At 36.8% G+C, this 21,288-nt stretch overlaps 1 protein-coding gene across 4 annotated transcripts in view; it reads right to left on the reverse strand.

Annotated features, from left to right (window-relative positions):
- Positions 1 to 21,288, reverse strand: part of CP (ceruloplasmin) — a 61,506-nt gene that overhangs the window by 19,086 nt on the left and 21,132 nt on the right. For all 4 annotated transcript variants that reach the window (XR_009054280.1, XM_057738605.1, XM_057738607.1 and 1 more), the window contains exons 8-14: positions 20,606 to 20,743; positions 19,338 to 19,552; positions 8,376 to 8,526; positions 6,647 to 6,859; positions 4,584 to 4,791; positions 2,996 to 3,135; positions 1,728 to 1,856 (exon numbers count right to left, since the gene is read on the reverse strand). Coding sequence is in view for 3 of the 4 variants with exons in the window: in XM_057738605.1 (XP_057594588.1) it covers positions 1,728 to 1,856; positions 2,996 to 3,135; positions 4,584 to 4,791; positions 6,647 to 6,859; positions 8,376 to 8,526; positions 19,338 to 19,552; positions 20,606 to 20,743 (1,194 nt within the window). In the remaining variant the exon portion in view is untranslated. The remainder of the gene's footprint in view (positions 1 to 1,727; positions 1,857 to 2,995; positions 3,136 to 4,583; positions 4,792 to 6,646; positions 6,860 to 8,375; positions 8,527 to 19,337; positions 19,553 to 20,605; positions 20,744 to 21,288) is intronic.

Genomic DNA, 21,288 nt, shown 5'->3' on the forward strand with positions numbered 1-21,288 from the left:
CACCTCATGGCTTCCTGTACAACTGCTCACAAGACCTTGACTTTCAGCCATGGCCACTCACTGTCTATTTATGCAGACCTCACCATTATATATTCCTGCTGTCAGAGTTTAATTAGCTAGAATCTGACAAACCTTTACTAGGGAATCAAGCAGGACGTGAGGGATGGTCTCAGGGGACGTGGTAGACTTTTTCCTCAAGTCCTCCCTCTTACCTGCCCCTGTGTCCTCACCCTTTTTGTAAGCAGAATGTTTTACTGAAACTTTAAAGAGTAGATTCATCACCTGAACTTTTTGTCTGTTCATCTAAACTCCTATTCTCATAAACCAAAGAACAACATTTCCTTCTCTTCTCCAGTCCCCACCCCAGCCTACTCTGCCACCCGCGTTTGATGCCCAAACCTTGGGCTTGTCCTTAACTCCTCCTTCCCTAGCATTCCCGAACAGCCAGCCCTTCAGTGGGTCCCTTTAGCACCACCTTTAAAATAGGACCAGAATACTATTCACCACTTCAGCTGTTTCTACCCTGGTCCATGGTCTGACATTTTTTACCCAGATTATTGCGATAGTCTCCTAACTGATCCTTGATTTCTGCCCTTGTCCCCTGTGGTCATTCACACACCAGCCAGAACAGTCCCTTAGGAAGTGTGCATCAGATCATCACTCTCCAGCTCAAACCCTCACATGGCATTTCAGAATGAAATGTAAGGTTGTAACCACGGCCTCTGTGGTCCCCCTCCCTCCTACCACATCCGGCTCCCTGCCCTGCCTGGGTCTTATCTCCTCACATTCTGCCCCTGTTTGCTCTGCTCTGGCCTCCGGCCTCCATGCCATTCCTCAGACACATCACGTCCTCTTCCATCTCAGGACTTGGAATGCTCTCCCTCTACAACTCCCTGTGGCTCCTTACTTCTCATCATTTAGGTGTCTTCACCAGTGGCATCTCCTCAAAGAAGCCCTCCTGCCCAACCCCCCTACCTAAAATAGCATATTACTTTCTCTCTCATCCGCCTTCATCTTTTTCATAGCACTTTCTGTAACTTGATATTATGTCTACATTTATTTTATCATTTATGATGGAAGAATGTGAGGGTCACATGGACAGGGCTTTTTATTTCTATTCCCCTAAATTGACAAGACAAACTCTGTAGAGTAATTTATCTCACTTGATATATTTGGGAACTGCTAAATTACTGAGAAATGGCCCTTTCCTGGAAGCCAACTTTCCAACAAATAGGAGAAAAATACAGTTTTTATTATAGAAAATACACATCTATGTGTTAATTGCAGTTTTTACTCTGTATTAATTAAAGAGACATTTATTGAGCTCCTAGTACATGCCAGATATTGGACTAGATTCGAGGGATTTAAAATTCCAAGTGGCAGCCTCTGCCCGTAGGGCAGAGGATACAGGCATGGAAACATTCAGCCACATGGTAGGTGCTGTCTGGGATGTGTTCTAGCTGAGCCTGGGGAGATCATCTCCGCTGACTCAACCTTGAGTATGCATAGGTGTCCAGTACCATCAGATTTTTTCCCTTAGTTCTGTGGATTATTATTATTATTATTGGTATGTGGATATAGGCATACACCACACAGACATACCTCCATGTGTGTCCTCGTAACCACCTCCTTCTTCACTCCTTCAGGATACACTCATGTGGATAACGGTTGTTCGTGGAAAGGCTGTAAAGTCTATTAAAACCTACCCCTCCCCACACCATGAATACCTGGTGTGGTTGGAGTCACTGTAGAACTCTCCGTTTTCACCCCATGGGCATGTATGGAGTAGGACCTTGTGGCCATGTTTTTAAAGACAATGTTAACCTTGTCTCCAACATCTGCATGAAGTTGTGGACCTGGCAAGGGTGAAAAGGAAGACTGGCTTATATATCTGTCAGATTGGAAGCTCTAGCTCACTCCTAAAAGCAAAGATCAGGTAACTTCTTTACTGGTAAGGACGTTGTCTTTGTCAGCCCACCCCCACCCCGCCCAGCTTCCTGCTGTGTTGCTCTTGGATGGATTCCCGGTCCCAGAGGATTCAGGATGAAAACACTCGTTATGGCTGTCTCTAGAGATGGAGACTATGGGCGCATCTCTCATCAGGAGTCCTAGCAGAGGTTTTGGCCTCAAAGTTCCCTGCAGGATAGTGGCCTAATCATAGTGCATCAGCTGTGACCCTACCCTGGCCAGGAGTCATTTCTCGACATCTGGACTTCTAGACCTTCTAGTACAGTATCAGATTTGAAAGGGTGGTTGGGGCTACCCCTCCCATTCCTGCCCACTAACCAATTTTGCTTGTCTCCTGCCTGAGAGAATTTCTGTGACAATGCCACTCTCCCTTGGGTGTCTTACTTCAGGGACTGAGGATAAGCAAGCCCCAGGGAATTCTGTTAGTGTAGGAACAGTGGGCTTGGGAGTGGCTTGCCCTGCCCTGGATGATCTTCAAGAAAATTCCCAAGACCAGTGTTGGAGTTCTTGGACTTTCTGTCTTAAAGTCATTCCCAAAAACTTGAAGTCAACTTTTCCCTAGCCTTGTGCACCATAACACTTTTTTCCTTTTCCTTGTTTCCTTGTTTATATGTACATTTCTTCTTAGAGTTAATCAATTACATCTTAATTTAAGTAATAGCTGTGATTTTTTTTTTGGAGGAGTAGAATAACAGGGAGAATTTGGTTAAGAATTTCAGTAGAAAGTAATTTCTAGCAATTTCATCAAAACTAAAGGCATCAATTTGATAAACACCAAATATATACAATTTTGTTAGTATATGTGATATTATACATTGTTTCTGATAGAAATAAGTAATGTTCTCTTATGCTATATTTTTAGTAAATATAGGCTTCTCATTTCATTAAATAACTTGTTTTTTATTTTTATTTGAACAACGTTAATAAGTGAACCAAGAAAATGAAGCCCATAAATATGTACTGACTCTCACTGCATGAAGTACCACATCACCACCCCACACCTGATGAATCGGAACTGGGACAGTACCTAGAATTCCCAGGTGTTCTTCTTCAGCTTTTCTCTCCACAGGAACTTGGAACGTGCTATCAGTGAATTGCCGATACACAACTTTCTTGTACTTTGAGCCTATGTAAAATTCTTCCTTATCTAAAAATGCATTTGGAAGACTAAACACACACACACGCACACACACAATTAAGATTAGTATTTGTCTTAAGGAAAGTGGAAGCTGAGTTTCAAATTTTGAATAAAAATATAGTTTTTATTTAATTATGCTAGTTTTTAATATCACTGTCCCCTTTGAGCAAGAAAGAATAAGACTTTAACAATAGACAGGAGTGGAAGAACGTGCACTGAGCTAGGAGGGAAGCCATCGGAGTTCTGGCCCCACTCTGCCACCAGCTAAAATGACCTCTAGCTAATCACTGCCTGTCAGAGCCTCAGTTTCTTCACCCCTAAAATGAGGTATTCAAGGGAATTCCCCGGCAGTCCAGTGGTTAGGACTCCCTGCTTTCACTGTGAGGGCCTCAGTTCAATCCCTGGTTGGGGAAGCCACACAGTGCGCCCCCCCCCTCAAAAAATGAGGTAATTGATGAGATCCTCTCTAAGGTTTCTCTATGGCTCTAAAATGTGATGAGTTTAGATTTCATCAATGCAGTGTTCTCTGGTTAGTGCAGTATTTCTGGTCTGTAGGAACTGAAATGACCCTTTGATCCAGCCAATTCCCTTTACCTAAAGCTTTCATTGACTCCTAATGGCTCTGTATACTTTTGACAGTTCATAGCCTGACCCCTAAAATAACCTTTTACTCCCTTACACCACAAATCATACTCACCATGGCTGTCAAACTAACCAGCTAACCATCTGCCTTGCTGTAGATTACCAGTCATGCTTGCACTCCAGATCTGAACACAAGCCCACCCCGAGCTCTCAAATCATATCCCCGAAGGGTTAATGCATAATGTGAGATGCTAGAGAGGAGAGTGCTTGGCATAGTAAAAAAGAGCTACACCTGGAAGTGTCAGGTGATGCTGCTCTAAATGTATTGTTTCTGAAGCTCCAATAACCATCCTTTACTTACATTTGTTCACTGAACTCACTTTTACATCTCCATAGCGTACGTGTTATTGGTAGTTTTTGAAGCATACTTCCCTGTAAGTTCTTAGAGAGCAGACACTATATCTGCTCTAGTGCCCTCAAGAATTTAAAGTACTCTTCCATATATAATAAATGGTTTTAAGAGTGTGAAATAACTGATTACTAGTCTCATAATGAAATCTTTGCAGCAAAGATAAGCAACAAATGGTAAAGAAAATTATTTTAGCTCTGAATGTAGGCATTAATCTTGGTTTAAGTTTGAAAATCAGTGACAAGGGCACTCAAATATGAGAAGACAATCTAGTAGAAAAGAAAGTAAGATGAGTAACTGCAAAGAATCAAATGAGATCAATGAAAATTTTCCTGTGAGAAAATTGAGAGAAGCAGGAATGAATGAACCTCTTCATTTCCCCTAGGAAGCATTTTGTTCTCGTTATTGTTTAATGCAATTGCTCATTGGTTTACTTCTCTGGAAGAGAAAGCTAAAAAAAATAGGAATCAGAGTCTGGAGAATTACTTTAGTTCTTGTAAACGATGCAGCTCCTTTTCCCATTTCCTACTTGGGGAATAATCCCATTCCACCTCCACCGCTGCGATGTAGTAGGTCCTTTCTCCCAGGTAGAGGTATGAACTCTTAGATGGACGCCTGCACTGGTTCACAGTGTATTTTTGTTTCATGCCACCTGTGTAATGATCAGTTGTGAGGCACTCAACATCAAAAGTCCCTGGAATGGTAAAACAAAAGGCAGGTCACCTTCTCAGAGTATTTTTAACCACCTTTCCCCATCAGCCCCTTCCCCTGCCCTATTTTCCTTCATGGTACTTATAACCACTTGATTTACATATGTTAATACACTTGCTTGCTGTCTCTCTCTCTGCATTAGAATTTCAGCTCCGTGAAAGCAGACACTTTATCTCTTTTGTTTACTGTTGTATTTACGTTTGCCTAATAAAGGAAAAGGTGACACTGGACGTGTCTTTTTTTTTTTTTAATCTCATATCGTATGTTTTATTTTTCACTTTTTTATATTGGAGTATATGTTGTGTTAGTTTCAGGTGTACAGCAAAGTGACTTAATTATACATACATATATATCTATTTTTTTTCAGATTTTTTTCCCACATAGGTTATTAGAGAGTATAGAGTTCCTTGTGCTATACAGTGGGTCCTTGTTGATTATCTATTTTATATCTAGTAGTGTGTATATGTTAATCTCAATCTCCTAATTTATCCCTCCCCCCAACGTTTCCCCTACGGTAACCATAAGTTTATCGTCTAAGTCTGTGAGTTGGCTTCTGTTTTGTAAATAAGTTCATTTGCATCACTTTTTTAGATTCCACATATAAGTGGTATCATATGATATTTGTCTTTTTCTGTCTGACATCACTTAGCAGGATAATCTCGAGGTCCATCCATGTTGCTGCAAATGGCATTATTTCATTCCTTTTTTATGGCTGAGTAATATTCCATTGTACACATGTACCTTATCTTCTTTATTCATGGATCTGTTGATGGACATTTAGGTTGCTTCCATGTCTTGGCTATCATAAATAGTGCAGCAATGAACATAGGGGTGCATGTGTCTTTTTGAAGTATGGTTCTCTCTGGATTTATCCCCAGGAGTGGGATTTCTGGATCATACAGTGGGTCTATTTTTAGTTTTTTAATGAACCTCCATACTGTTCTCCATAGCGGCTGTACCAATTTACATTCCCACTAACACTGTAGGAGGGTTCCCTTTTTCCCACACCCTCTCCAGCATTTATTGTTTGTAGATTTTGATGATGACCATTCTGGCTGGTGTGAGGTGACACCACATTGTAGTTTTGATTTGCATTTCTCTAATACTTAGCGATGTTGAGCATCTTCTCGTGGGCTTTTTGGTCATCTGTATGTCTTCTTTGGAGAAATGTCTATTTCGATCTTCTACCCATTTTTTTTTTTAAGAAATTTTTTAAAAATATTTATTTATTTATTTATTTTTGGCTGCGTTGGGTCTTTCTTGTGTTTTAGTGGCATTTAATGAACCAAACAAAGCCTGAGGCAAGTTGGTATATTTTCATCTTTTGGTTAAAATTCTTGTTTGTTTTAGTTTGTTTTATATTCAGAGCCAGTGGTGTCAATGTCTCTGAATTTGCATGGCTATAGTTCTAGTATAGGATATTCAAGTGTAGACAACTAAGAAGCCAACACTACATCTAGGGTACAGAGACACGACAAAAAATTTAGATGCGAAGCCTTTACGGGAATCATTCCCTTTCTAGTCTGATTTGCCAGCTATCTTTAAAGAACCATAACTGAAAAGGAGACCATCTTGAGGATTTGACTAGGTGGAAATGGGAGGTACCTCAGTCCACTTTTGTCACTCCCTTCCCTCCCCCCAGCAAACAGGAAATGGACCTCTCCGGCACATACTTAGCTGACAGTAGCCCAGACTGACATCTTCCAAGGGAAGGAAGGGTAGTTGGGAGGCTTGGGGAAGGAATGAGCTTATTATTCCAACACGGAATTTTAAGCCAAATCCACACAAATCAATCCAACAGAAACTTGTCTTGACTTTAAAAAGGAATATAGCCATACCTTCAGTGTCAGGCTGCATGAGGAGCCTCAGACTTGTTTGAGGGAAGAGGTTTGCTGTGTCTCTTCTTTCTCCTCTTGACAGATAAGTGTTTCCTGAAAAGTATATCCCGTGTACATCGACCTCATTTCCAGCACTGAATAAGTACCACACGACCGAATCTCCTTGGCACATATTGAGACCAGGCTGATTCCCGTACATGAATCCATTCATGGCTGTAAAAATTGGGAAATGATATTTGAAAGTAGTTTAATCTTATGTCCTACTTCATGACAACCTCCCAAACTTTCCAGAGTCAACTGGGTTTATTTAATTTTTAAAAGACCCATTCAGGCCTGTCCACCCCTTTCTGTGTCAGGAGTGTCTCTGCAACTCCTTGCTGTACCCAGCATTTCCAGGCAGGCTCTGCCTGAAAGGTATAGAGCTGAATGCAATGTTCTTGAAGTTCTGGGCCCTGGGAATCTCACTGTTCTTCTCAGTGAGTGACTCTCAGTTCTCTCAAGGGCCATATTTGTGAGCACCCAAATGGATGAATAATAACAGTTCTTCCTGGGCGCTGTAGGCTGGGAATATGCTCATTGCTCTAGATGGAAAATTCTCTGATTCACCTTGAATAATAGGGAAGAGTATATGCAGGAAGTGTCCTCTCACCACTATTTTTAATAGATAATATTCTTGACTCCTCCAAAATGCAGAAATGCAAAATCAAAAGAAGCATTTTAAAGATTGTGGGTAGTGTGACAATTATCAACCAATTTAAAACAACAACATCAGTTTGTAATACAACTTTACTTTTTTTAATTCTAGTTACAGTGATTTTCACATGTCATCAGTGGCATGGACATTATGAACAATCAGCTCACTATCTCTAAACTCTGTATTTTTTTTTATTTTAGTTTTAACAGCCTTATTGAAATACAATTCACATACCATATAAGTCAACCATTTATTTATTTATGTATTTTTGGCCACGCCCCCAGCATACGGAATCTTAATTCCCCTACCAGCGATCAAACTTGCGCCCCCTGCAGTGGAAACATGACGTCTTAACCACTGGACCATTAGGGAAGTCCCTCTAACTATATTTTAGAATTACACTAGAAGCTGAAAAGTAAACCTGAAGCTGTTTCAATTCAGTAAAAATCTCTGGAGATTGTCCTGAGCATTTAAAAAATAGTTGTAATAATTTTTTTAAAAAAACTCTCAGGGGATTCTTATGTGTAGTCAAGGTTGAGAATCATTGACGTCATTTAGAGCAGAGACCACAATAGGAGCCTGTCATTAATGAAGCCACAGATGAGAAAAGCATCTAATCCAGTAGCTCTCAAATTTAAGCATATATCAGAATAACCTGGAGGATTTGTTAAACACAGACGTCTAGCCCCACACCCAAAGTTTCTGATTCAGTAGGTCAGGGTTGGAGCCCAAAAATTGCATTTCTAACAAGTTCTCGGGTGATGCTGAAGTGGCTGACCCAGGGACCACATTTTGAGGACCATGCATCTAATGGACATATATTATTATATCTTTAATATTCTGAATTAAGTGAAATGAAGATTCAATTGACTGATATATTAAATAATCAACAATATTACCCTTAGAGCACTGTGGTATTTAATCACTTATTGAAAATTAATCAATAGGCAAAACTATTAGTATTTTGGTTTAATTAAAAGCATTACACATGCAGCACTGAAATAACTTGATATTGGTGGATGATGCAGTACTTACAGTGCATCTTATTGGATTCCTGAAAGTCTTCATTTTCCTTATCTACCTGATCAGGTGCTGTTGTAAACATTCTAATATTTTCATCCAGGAGTAAACTCTCATTCTCATCAAACACTGTAGGAAACAAGTAGAATTCCTTGTGTACATCTTTCTGTAAATCAAAACAAGAACAATGAGGTGAAGACAGAATAAGTAAAGCAGAAATTCTTCCATATATACTGTACTATTTATGCACAGACATGCTAAAGGAAGGACAAGAACTGAAGTTTCCATTCCTCTTTGTAAATGGAGCTCACAAAATACTCATCGACCACCAGAGTTTTGATTGGTATCTGTGTAGTAGATTTTTGGCTCAACACAATAGTCTAAGCCTCTCTCTGTACCTAAAAGTTCTTACTCTCCTCTCCCTACCTTTCTGTCAGCTCTTCCCATTCCACTTGAACCCACCCCAAAATTGTTAAAATGGGGGGTGCGGTGGATATGTGCTTGTGCTAGAAGTTAAGGAAGGTGCTATCCATAGTCATGAAAGCTCAAAGAATTCCTGTAAAGGAGAGCAGATGAAAGCAAATACATCTTATGTGAAGAAGTAGCCTGCAAGTGAGTTGGAAGAAGAATTCACACAATCTCCATCCATCTGGACATTCTCACTTCCCCTCCCCCATCCCTGGTGAAAAATAAGGAAGCAGAAATGCTGTCTGGTCTATGGCATGATTCAGTAGTTGACAAGAAGGCAATTCGTCTAAGGAATCAAAGCATATGTGTCCCTGAGAACAAATTGCTCCCTTAAAGAAGAGAAAACTTGAGCGATTGTTGCATATCTTTTTTGTGAGATCATTTTTTCAGATAAAAAACACGATTATCAAATTTTAAAAATCCAGCTGACCTGAAGGTTAGATCGTGCAGAAAACTGAATCAATGATGCAGATGGCCTTAAGAAATCTCCCATAAGTCAGAAGAAAAGATTCAAAGATGAAAAATATACACATAGTAAAGATTTTAGAGAGAATTTACAAAAGGGTGAGACACAATAATAATAAATAATAGTGGAAATGTTCACCACTATAAAGCGGGAAGACTAGAGTATTCAGATTCAAAAAGCTCACTAAAAACAAGACAAAATTGGTAATATAGACCTATACCTAAAAATGTCCTGGTAAAAATTTTGGATTTCAGAGAAACAAATTTCTACAATAATCCATTTTAAAAGTTATCATGAGCATTGGACTTCTCTAGTACAATAAATGTCAGAGGAAGATACGTTAGCAATTATGTATTTTGAGGAAAAGATTACGATAGAAAAATTCTATACCAGGCAAAGCACAGCAAAGTGACATTTTCAGATGTGTCAGAATTCCAGCAGGAAACTGCTACAATCACTTACATACTGACCTGCAGAGAAAACTTCAGTGAAAAGTTTACAAGTCACATTTCCTAATTATATTGCAACGAAACTGATAATTACTCATAAAAGGACAAAAAGTTAAAAAATTAAAAGATCATACATGGTCCAAATAATTCTTAGATCAAAGAAGAAACAAAAATGAATTTCTAAGAATTTAGTAAGTAATGTCCATGAGAATACTACAAGTCATAATGTGTGGAATATAATTAAATATATAAACTGAGAGTCTGAAATGTTTATTTTAGGCAAAGTCAAATAAAAATAAATATTGTAAATATCTGAATATTTTAGAAAAATAAAATGGAGTTAAAAGCAAAAGCAGAAATTTAAAAAATTTTTAAATATTAAAAATCTTTCCAATTTATTTAATGAAGATAGTACAACTATGATATATCACTAAAAAAGCACACAGAAGCTACCACAGATGGACTCCTGGTGGAGTCCATCTTGGAGACATAGCCACCACAATTGCTTAAAAGCAGAGGCACCTAGCCTAGCTGAGGAGTTAGGGACAGAGTTAGGCAGAGTGCGTAAGTAGGGAATAGACGTTGTCTCTGCTCTCAAGAATCTCATGGCCTGGGTGGTTTGGAGTCTGAGTCTGTCTATATCCATAGATATAGACAGAAAGGACCACTCCCAGCACTTCCACTTTACTACAGAACCTGAAAAGACCTCTCGTCTGCGATGTCATTTCAACATGCTTGTTATACGGAAAAATTGGGAAGAGGCAAAGTATGCATTGATAGGGGAAAAGTCAACTAATTCATATGCAGTCATGTAACAAAATATTTGCATTCAGGCAAATACTTAGAGAAGACTGAAAGAAAACACATTTTTGGAGAGGCAAGGGGATGGGTTGGGTTGTTCAAGGAGACTGCATCTTATCTGGAGTATTTTAAATTTTGCAAGGACAAGAAATCCATGTATTATTGGTAATTTAAAGTTATTAAAATAATATAAACACAATAGAAAATGGGGGAAAAAAAAGCACACAGAATCTAAACTAATATCATTTATAGCTTAGATGAGAAATTCTAAATAATACACTATCAAATTCAATGGAAAAATATATTGAAAAAAACACCATGCTCAAAGTAATTTTCCCCAGAAGCACAAGGATGATTCAATAGGAAATTTTTTATGTACTTGGTCACACTTATTGGTTAAAGGAGAAAAGATAGTAATAATTTCAAGGAAATCTAAAAATAAGTTTTTATAAAATTTGACATTCTGGCAGTAGTTGTTCCTTTTGCTTTTCCCTCAGATCTCTTCAAGGCTGCCTCTTTAAAATTTAGATCTCACCTCAAATAATACTTCCACCTTATCTAAACTATAATTTCTGTTCAGTATTACATTACTCTATTTTGTTTTTATAAAGCACTTACACTTTCTGAAGTTTTCTATTTTTATTTTTTATCTGCTTATCTCCTGTCCTTTCCACGCCATCACTCCCTTTGCCCCTTCCTCTCTGCTACATCACACACTAGAATATAAACTCTATTAGAGCAGGTCTTATTTACCAACGAATTCTATGCCTAGCATGGTGCTTTTTTTTTTTTTTTGAGCAGCTCAAGTGATTTTAAACAGAAAAAACAAAACAAAAACAGTGTCAGTAAACCAGAAATAGAATAAAATGTAACAACTAATAGCCAATGTCATACTTAGTGGTAAAATAGTAAAGATATTTTCATTAAGCTCAGACACTAAACAAGGTACTATTTAACATTACTATGAATATTTTGTCCAATCCAAAGCTACATGGCTAATATGTGAAAAAAATAGGATGAGGACTTTTAATGGTTCCTGTAGAACTTCCTGTGTTGTGACTCTTTCATTTGCCAAGTGAAGATAACAAAACATGTAGAGAAAAAAGAACTCACATTTTAAATCTCAACTCACTGAGTATCAGTTCCTCTTATGTAAAAATGGGGATAACAATACTTAGCCTCTTGGGTTCCTGTGAAGGTTAAATGAAGTAAAATGTGCAAAAGTGCCTAAACGGAGTTCAATAAAAATTAGTCTCCTTTTATTTCTTTCCAAGGTAAGCACAGAATAAAAGAATGGAATCTAAAGGTAGAAAACCTTTTTTTTTCACTTAGTAACATATTTAAAAATTTTAAATGATCGCATTACCATTTAAAATAGCCAAATAGGACTTCCTTGGTGGCGCAGTGGTTAAAAATCCACATGCCAATGCAGGGGACACAGGTTTGAGCTTTGGTCCAGGAAGATCCCACATGCTGCAGAGCAACTAAGCCCGTGCACCACAACTACTGAGCCTGCACTCTGGAGCCCGTGAGCCACAACTGTTGAGCCCATGTGCCACAACTACTGAAGCCTGCTCACCTAAAGCCTGTGCTCCACGACAAGAGAAGCCACCATAATGAGAGGCCCACACACAGCAACAGAGACTAGCCCCCACTCTCCAGAACTAGAGAAAGCCTGCGGGCAGCAATGAAGACCCAACACAGCCAAAAATAAAATTTAAAAATAAATAAATAAAATTTAAAAATGAAAAAAAAATAGCCAAATGAAAATAAAATATCTAGGCATAAATTTAAAAAACATTCAAAACCTATATAAGGGGAACTATAAAATACTCTTGAAAAACACAAAAGTACACTTGAACAAGTTGAAAGACATATGTTCTTGTGTAGGGGTACTCAACTTTATAATAATGTCTGTTTTTCCTAATTTAATTTGTATATTTGAGACAATCTCAATAAAACACTATCAGGATTTTTTTTTCTGGAGCCAGATATGTTTTTACAAGGTTCATTAAAAAGAATAAGTAAGCAAAAATGGCTATTAAAATACTGAAAAAATTATGATGAGTTATAGCTACAAGTCATTTAAACACATTATAAAGGCTCTATAATTACAATAGTATGATATTGGTGCATGAATAGAGACCAGTGGAATAGAATAGAAAATCAAGAAATGGACTCAATTGTGTATGAAAATTTAGTACCTGATTAAGGGAGAATTTAAATCAATGGGCTAAAGTGTGACTTTTTAATAAATGATGTCGAGATAACTGGATAGCCATTTAGAAAAAGATAAATTTGATCCATTCCTTAACTGTACACCAGAATAAATTCTAAATGGAAAAGAGGTTTAAAAGTGAAGAATGAAATCCTACAAGTACTTGAAGGCAGAATGGGTGAATTGCTTTATAACCTGAGAGTTGCAAAAACTTTCTTAACTATGACTTGGAATCCATTAACAATAAAGGAAAAGATGATAGAACTAAAAATTTTACGTGGCAAACAACAACATCCACAAGCAAAGTCTAAAGGCAAACAATAAACTAAGATAAAAAATATTTACAGCTAATGTCTCAGACAAAGGCTTTCTATCCCTAATATATAGAGAGCATCTAAATCAGTGAAGAAAAATACCCTTATAGAAAAATGGGCTAAAGATATGAACAATTCACGGAAAAGAAGTGAAAATGGTTCTTAACTATTTGAAAAAATGTTGAACAACTAATAATGAGAGAAACACAAATTACAATAACAGAGGTACTGTTTATGTCCTATCAGACTGGTAAAAATCCCCAAATTGAACAATACACTTTGTAGTGGGGCTGTGGAAAACAGATACTCTAGTCTCATACCTGGTGAGAATATAAAATGGCACAGTTCCTATGGAAGGGAATTTGGCAATATCTAGCAAAAGTGAACATGTACTTATCCTTTGTCCCAGCAAAACCAAATTTATCCCAAAGATATGTTGTCAAAATACAAAGAGACATATGAACAAGGCTACCCGTTACAATGTATTTGTAAGAGTAAAGACTGGAAAGAACCCAAACCCCTGCCAAATAGTGGACTGATTGTACAAACTGTGGCATGTCTACACCAGGGAGTAATATCTACTGTAAAAAAGAATGAGGAATATTTCCATATATCACAGTATAAAGACATATTGTTAAGTGAAAAAAGAAAGTGAGAATATGAATACATACCCACATACATTTATTTTAAAAATAAGAGATTAAGAATTAGAGAAGAAATCAATGACATTGAAAACAGGAAATCAATAGGAAGAAATCAGTGCAACTAAAAGCTGATTATTTGAAAAGATGAATAAAATCAATGTCTTTAGTCAGGTTAACTAAGAAAAAGAGAACACAAGTTAGTGATATCAGAAATGAAAGACAGGACATCACTACAAATCCTTTAGACATTAAAAGAAGAATAAAGGAATACTATAAACAACTATATGCCCATAATTTGATAACCTACATGAAATGGATCAATTCCTTGAAAGATACAATTTGCTAAAACACACAAGAAGAAATAGACACTCTGAGTAGGCCTATATCTACTAAAGAAATTGAATCAATAGTTAATAACCTTCCAAAACAGCTCAGAAGTGTTCATTGGTGAATTCTACCAAACATTTAAGGAAGAAATTATACCGACTCTCTTTAAATCCATCAGAGGACAAAAATAGAGAAAAGACTTCTTATCTCATTCTAGCAGGCCAGCATTACTCTAATACTAAGACCAGACAAAGACATTACAAGAAAACTAGAGACCAATATCTCTAACAACCATAGATGTAAAATACCTAAAAAAATTAGCAAATAGAATCCAAAAATGTATGCAAAGAGTTATACCATGACCACATGGGATTTATCCCAGGTATTTAAGCCTGGTTTAACGTTCAAAAATCAGTTAATGTGATCCATCACATCAATAGGCTAAAGAAGATAAGTCACATGGTCATATCAACAGATACAGAAAAAGCATTTGACAAAATCCAACACCCATTCATGATTAAAACAAACAAACAAACAAACCTGTTAGTAAAATTAGGAATAGAGGGAACTATCTCAACCTGATAAAGAATATCTACCAAAAAATTACTGCTAACATTATACTTAATGGTGAGAAACTAGAAGCTTTCCTACTAAAACCAGGTACAAAACAAGGATGTCCCTTCTTATTACTCCTTTTCAATATCATACTGGAAGTTCTAGCTAGTGCAATATAACAAGAAAAGGAAATAAAAGATATGCAGCTTGGGAAGAAAGAACGTTACTGTCTTTGTTCACAGATCACATGATCATCTATGCAGAAAATCCAAAAGGTCTGACAAAGTAACTTCTGTAACTAATTAGCATTTATAGCGAGGTTATAGGATGTATGGTTAATATACAAAAGTCAATCAAGCTCATATATACTAGCAATAAACCAGTAGAATTTGAAAGTAAAAACAATACAATTTACATTAGCATCCTCCTAAATGACATAGTTATAAATCTAAAAGAATATGCATAAGATCTTCTATGAGGAAAACTAAAAACTCTGGTGAATGAAATTAAAGAACTAAATAAATGTTCGTGGATAGGAAGACTCAATACTGCCAAGTGTCAGTTCTTTCCAACTTGATTTATAGATTTAATGCAGTCCCAATCAAAATTCTGGCAAGTTATTTGTGGACATCTACAAACTGGTTCTAAAGTTTATATGGAGAGGCAAAAGACCCAAAATAGCCAACACAATATTGAAGAAGAATGAAGTTGGAAGACTGACACTCCCTAACTTCAAAACTTACTATAACACCCCAGTAATCAAGACAGTGTGCTATTGGTGAAAGAATAGATCAGTAAAACAACAGAAAGAATAGAGAGCTAAGAAACAGCCACATAAACTTAGTCCACTGATCTCTGACAAAGGAGCTAAGACAACATGATGGAGCAAAGGTAGTTTTTTCAATAAATGGTGTTGTAACAAATGGATATCCACATTCAAAAAAATGAATCTAGATATAAGCCTTACACTCCTCACAAAAATTAAATCACAATGGATCACAGACCTAAATGTAAAGTGCAAAACTATAAAACTCCTCAAAGATAACATACGAGAAAATCTGGATGACTTTGGATATGGCAATAGCATTTTAGATACAACACCAAGGGCACAACCTATGAAAGAAAGAATTGATAAACTGGAATTTATTATAATTAAATTTTATGCTCTGAAAAAAATAATGTCAAGAGAATAAGACAAGCCACAGACTGGGAGAAAAATATTTGCAAAAGACATATCTGATAAAGGACTGTTCATCAAAACATACAAAGAACCCTTAAAACTCAACATTAAGAAAATAAACAACTCAGTTAACAAATGGGCAAAAGACCTTAACAGACACCTCATCAAAGCAAATGTACAGATGGCAAACAAGCATTTGAAAAGATGCTCTACATCTCATGTCATTAAAACAACGAGGTACCACTACACACCTATTAGAATGGCCACAATCTGGAACATGACACCACCAAACTCTGTCAAGAATGTGGAGCAACAGGAACTGTAACATTCATTGCTGGCGGGAATGCAAAATGGTACAGCCACTTTGGAAGACAGTTGGCAGATTTTTGTTTTTGTTTTTGTTTTTTCTTTTTTACAAAACTAAACATACTCTTACCACATAATCCAACAATGGGGTTCCTTGGTATTTCCCCAAAGGAACTGAAAATTCATGTCTACATGAAAACTTTCACATGGATACTTATTCATAAAGCATCTTTATTCATAACTGCCAAAACTTGGGAGTAATCAAGATGTTCTTCAGTAGGTGAACAGATAAACTATAATATATCCAAACAATGGAGTATTATTCATTGTTAAAAAGAAATTAGCTATTGAGTCATAAAAAGACTTAGATGGAACTTAAATGCATATTGCTAAGTGAAAGAAGCCAATCTGGAAAGGCTACACACTGTGTGATTCCAACTATGTGACATTCTGGAAAAGGCAAAAGTATGACGACCGTAAAAAGACCAGGATTGCCCGGAGTTGGGGGCTGGGAGGAAGGGATAAATAGATGGAGCACAGAGGACTTTTAGGGCAGTGAAAATACTCTGTATGATACCATAATGATGGATACATGGATCTACTCTGTTGGGAATATTGATATTGGGGGAGGCTGTGTGTGTGTGGGGGGGGGGTGCATGAGAGGTATATGGGAAATCTTTGAACTTTATCCTCAATTTTTCTGTGAACATTAAAGTGCTCTAAAAGATAAAGTTAATAAAAGTAACAATGAAAAATAAATAAAAGCATAAAGTTTTAAAAAGTTATCCACAGTGAGGGAATAGGTGAGAGGGAAGAAAAGATAGAAGCTAGACTTCTTTGGACATACTTCTTTTTGTAGATATGATGTTGGAGACAGGTAAATGATTATAAAATAATGTTACAGTTTAAAAAGCAATCCCAAATAAATAAATAAATAAACGAACAAACCCGTGTATCCGGTGCGTGGCAAAACTCCACAGGGAGGAACTATTCCAAGTGACTTTAAGTCTGTAATTTGACTGAACATCCCTAGTGGGATCCACTCTAAAGACAAAAAGGGGCTGCAAGACTTTTTAGTAATTGTATTGTTGGCTGTAGTGTTGTAATTGTGATCCTGAGATTGCTGTGTGTATATTGTGGAATGCAATAAGTGCATATTTATGCTGGGATTGTTGAGAACTCAGCCTTTTCAGTGCAGTTGAAGGGAGATACAGATGTAAGATCAATGAGGTTAAGTAAACAAACAAACAAAATCCATAGACTTGAATTTGAATAGAAAGTATCAGTATGAACTCATGATGAATTTTATTAAAAATTTTTTTCCAGTTCTGCCCACTGAAAAGGCCTAGGAACAATGCAGTAGCACTGAATCCAATAGCACTGAGCACCCCTAATGCCCTGATTGTAGTAGTTCTAAAAATAATTTCTTACTAAAAAGAACCAGGGCTTTTGGGGAGAAATGACTGATTTCAGGTCTGGCTCAGAAAATGTGCGATATGAACCTGAAATAGCTTTTTATACTAGAAATCAAAGAAGCTTCAAAGACTACTAAGTTCACGTAAAAATGAAGTCAACCTGAGCAAGTTCCCCAGTGGCAAAAAATACTGAGCATCAATAAGTATAATAGCAATGAATTGAAGCATACTAAACATGCTGAAATCCACAAGTTCACAATCGTACTTAAAAATAAACTATTAAAAACATTTGAAAATAAATAAATAAATAAATTAATTAATTAATTAATTAAAAAAACAGTTGAAGTATGCTAGAGGAGAACTATTCATTCAAAAACTTGTAAATAAAGGGAAAGAATCAAGCACTTGTCATTCCTTTCTTATATAACATGTACCTCAAGGCAACCAAATAGTCCATTAAGAGAAGTTTCTGTTTATACAAGTATAGTAGCTAATAAACACAGAAGGAATGATGGAATCAAAATATTACTGTCGTGCAACACCTGATTAGTTTATGAATCTAGGAAATGGTTATCAGTAGCTGATAACACCTCCAATTGAAAGACAATTATGTATTATATATTCCTTGATCTAGGTACCCAGTACCACACATAAAGTAGTATTGCAAAAATTAAAAAAAAAATCTAACCTGAATCTGATCAAGCTTGTAGATCTAGCCACTGATTTATAGGAAATAGAGAAAAAGAGAAAAAACATGTTAAATGACACCACAGGAATGCAATCAGTAAAATCTAGACATGAAAACTTCTACAGGATAAAAGACTTTTGCAACAGAAAAAAATGCAAGAAAATAATCTTGAGAAACATATCAACTGATTGTAATGTGTGTAATTATTTGAGTGCCTATTTGCACAACAAACTTGAAACAATTAAAACACAATTGGGGACTGATGATGGGTGATGCCTTAGAGGGCCAGGACAGGGAGGGTGGGAGAGAGTCACGGGAGGGAGGGGATATGGGGATAAACGTATAAATACAGCAGATTGACTTTGGTGTACCTCAAAAACTGGTACAAGCGTGTAAAGCAATTATATTCCAATACAGAGCTTAAAAAAAAAGACAATTGGGGAATGTGAGCTCTGAAAATTTGATGATATTAAGGAATTATTATGATGATGCTTTAAGATATGATAATTGTATAGAATGCATTTTTAAAGGACTCTTTCTCTTTTAAAAATTTACATTAAAATATATATTTTAGAGCTAAAAACAATGGTGGGATTAGGGATTTCTATTTCTAGATCAAAAGGTCATTTTCCCATTCCTTTTTTTTTTTAACTTTTTGTTTTATATTGGAGTATAGCCAATTAACAATGTTGTGATAGTTTCAGGTGCACAGCAAAGTAACTCAGCCATACATACACATGTATCCATTCTCCCCCAAACTCCTCTCCCTTCCTTGCTGTCACATAAAAAATATTTTAAGCAATATTTCCTCAGTGAATATGGAGTGACTTATGATCATTCATAGGTGATTTTTTAAAAATGTGTGTGTTGAAGTCTAATGGTATCATAAAAGACTTTGGATTCCAAGGAAAATCTTGTTTCCAACTCATCTTGGAACAATCATGTTAGCCAGAGAATCACTGCACAATATAGGTATAAGCCTAAGAAAAAATTATAATAAACATTATGTGTGGAATCCTCACTGCCTCACACCCCAGAATTTTCCTAAGAATAATGATAATTTCCATATAATATAATAATTTCCTTATAATAATGATAATTCAAAGGGATTGGAAAATTATTTTCATTTTCCCTCATTGGACTCACCAGTTTCCCATTTGCAAGTAAACTTCCTTTCTTGCATATTTTCATTGGCCCGATAAGCCCAGTAAATATATCTTTGGTGGGATCCACAGCAGAATAATACATCTTAGTTAGACAGACAGGATCTTTGTAAGTGGGTCCCACTTCTTTGGGGACAGTCCATTCATAGGTGAATGTTCCTTTGGGTGCCACATGGGAGGCTGAAGGAGGAGGCACATCTGTAAGAAAGGTCACATCGGAGAGGTTAACTATGCTTTATAATGTCATCATTTGAGGCACAGAGTAGATAGGGTTTAGTCTAGGATAACCCACTTCCGTGCTCCTTTTATGAATTAGGGTGGAATCCTACTTGTGCACCAGTATCAGGTCACAAATGGGAATGATGTCCTCCAGGAAGTCTCCTCTAAACCTCTATTTGAGATTGGTACCTGCTATGGTTTGAATGTTTATGTCTCCCCAAAATTCACATACTGGAATCCTAATGCCCAATGTGATAGCATTTGAGGTGGTGTTTGGGAGGTAACCGTCATGATAGTGGAGCCCTTCTGGATGGGAGATCCCACCAGAGTTCCCTAGCCCTTTCCTCCATGTGAGGATACAAGAAGTCTGAGACCCAGAAGAGGGTCTTCATTGATCAGCCTTGACATACAAAAATACCTAAATACTGTCTTATAATGGAATATTTTGTATATTAAAATTATATTTATAAAATGTTCGTAATGCTAAGAAAGCAAACTCTGGGTACAAAGCTATAGTGACAAGTATATTTATATTATCTCAAACACATGTAAAGTATATATTACTATGTACACAGATGAAAGAGTGGAGGGCTTATACAAAAATATAATAGTGGTTGTCTATAGAACTATGGATAATATTTTTGGCTACACGTTTTTATATATATATATTTAATAAATTTATTTTATTTATTATTGGCTGCGTTGGGTCTTCATTGCTGCACATGGGCTTTCTCTAGCTGCGGCGAGTATTTCGGTGGCTTCTCTTGTTGCAGAGCACAGGCTCCAGGCACGTGGGCTTCGGTAATTGCGGCCCATGGCCTCAATAGCTGTGGCTCATGGGCTCTAGAGCACCGGCTCAATAGTTGTGGCACACGGGCTTAGTTGCTCCGCGGCATGTGGGATCCTCCTGAAGCAGGGACCAAACCCGTGTCCCCTGAATTGGCAGGCAGATTCCCAACCACTGCGCCACCAGGGAAGTCCCTATATTTTTAAAATATTCTAAAATGTATTCTAAATGTATGTTGTACTCACTCCTGCTTGGGTTGTAGTATGTGCCCTCGTTGCTCTTATCGACTCTCACCCCAGTCGGCTCAATACTGAGGGGATAGTCTCCTTTGTTATGGAAGGTGACCCTGATGGTGTCTCCCACCTCTGCCGCAATGACAGGACCTAGGGACAAAGAGAGAATTATTGTCCTCCCTGATATACAACATACAGAATACAAAAGACAGTTGTTTTCTTTGCCTTGTCCTATGGCAAGAACCACTGGAAGCAACAAGCTTATTGTGGCAAATGGAAAGCTTGGTTTTTAAAAATTCCATTATCAATTTGACATGGGAAGGCTGCAAAGAGATGAGAAGGGCTCTTTGAGTTAACTTCAGGTAATGAAATTTTTTACCATTTTTATCAAAGTTAGTTCACAAGATTCATATATCTATTAAAAGAAAAAAAAACTATTCAGTGTATCTACACTCTGCTAACCCTATTTTTCTGTTGACCAGATGTGTGTTATTTGTCCCAAGAGTCAAGAGAATGCCATAAACCTTGACCACCCAAAGGGAGTAAGTTAAATTGTCTTGAATGTGAAAAGTAACACCACTGTTGTGGATATCCCATCACCAAAATTAATATTATTACCAAATGTATAATAAAAACCAGATATATAGTACAAAAATATTTTATGTGATATACGAAATGACATTTATTGAGAGCTT

Source organism: Hippopotamus amphibius, chromosome 6 (genome assembly GCF_030028045.1).
Source record: "Hippopotamus amphibius kiboko isolate mHipAmp2 chromosome 6, mHipAmp2.hap2, whole genome shotgun sequence".
NCBI classification, from domain to species: domain Eukaryota; kingdom Metazoa; phylum Chordata; class Mammalia; order Artiodactyla; family Hippopotamidae; genus Hippopotamus; species Hippopotamus amphibius.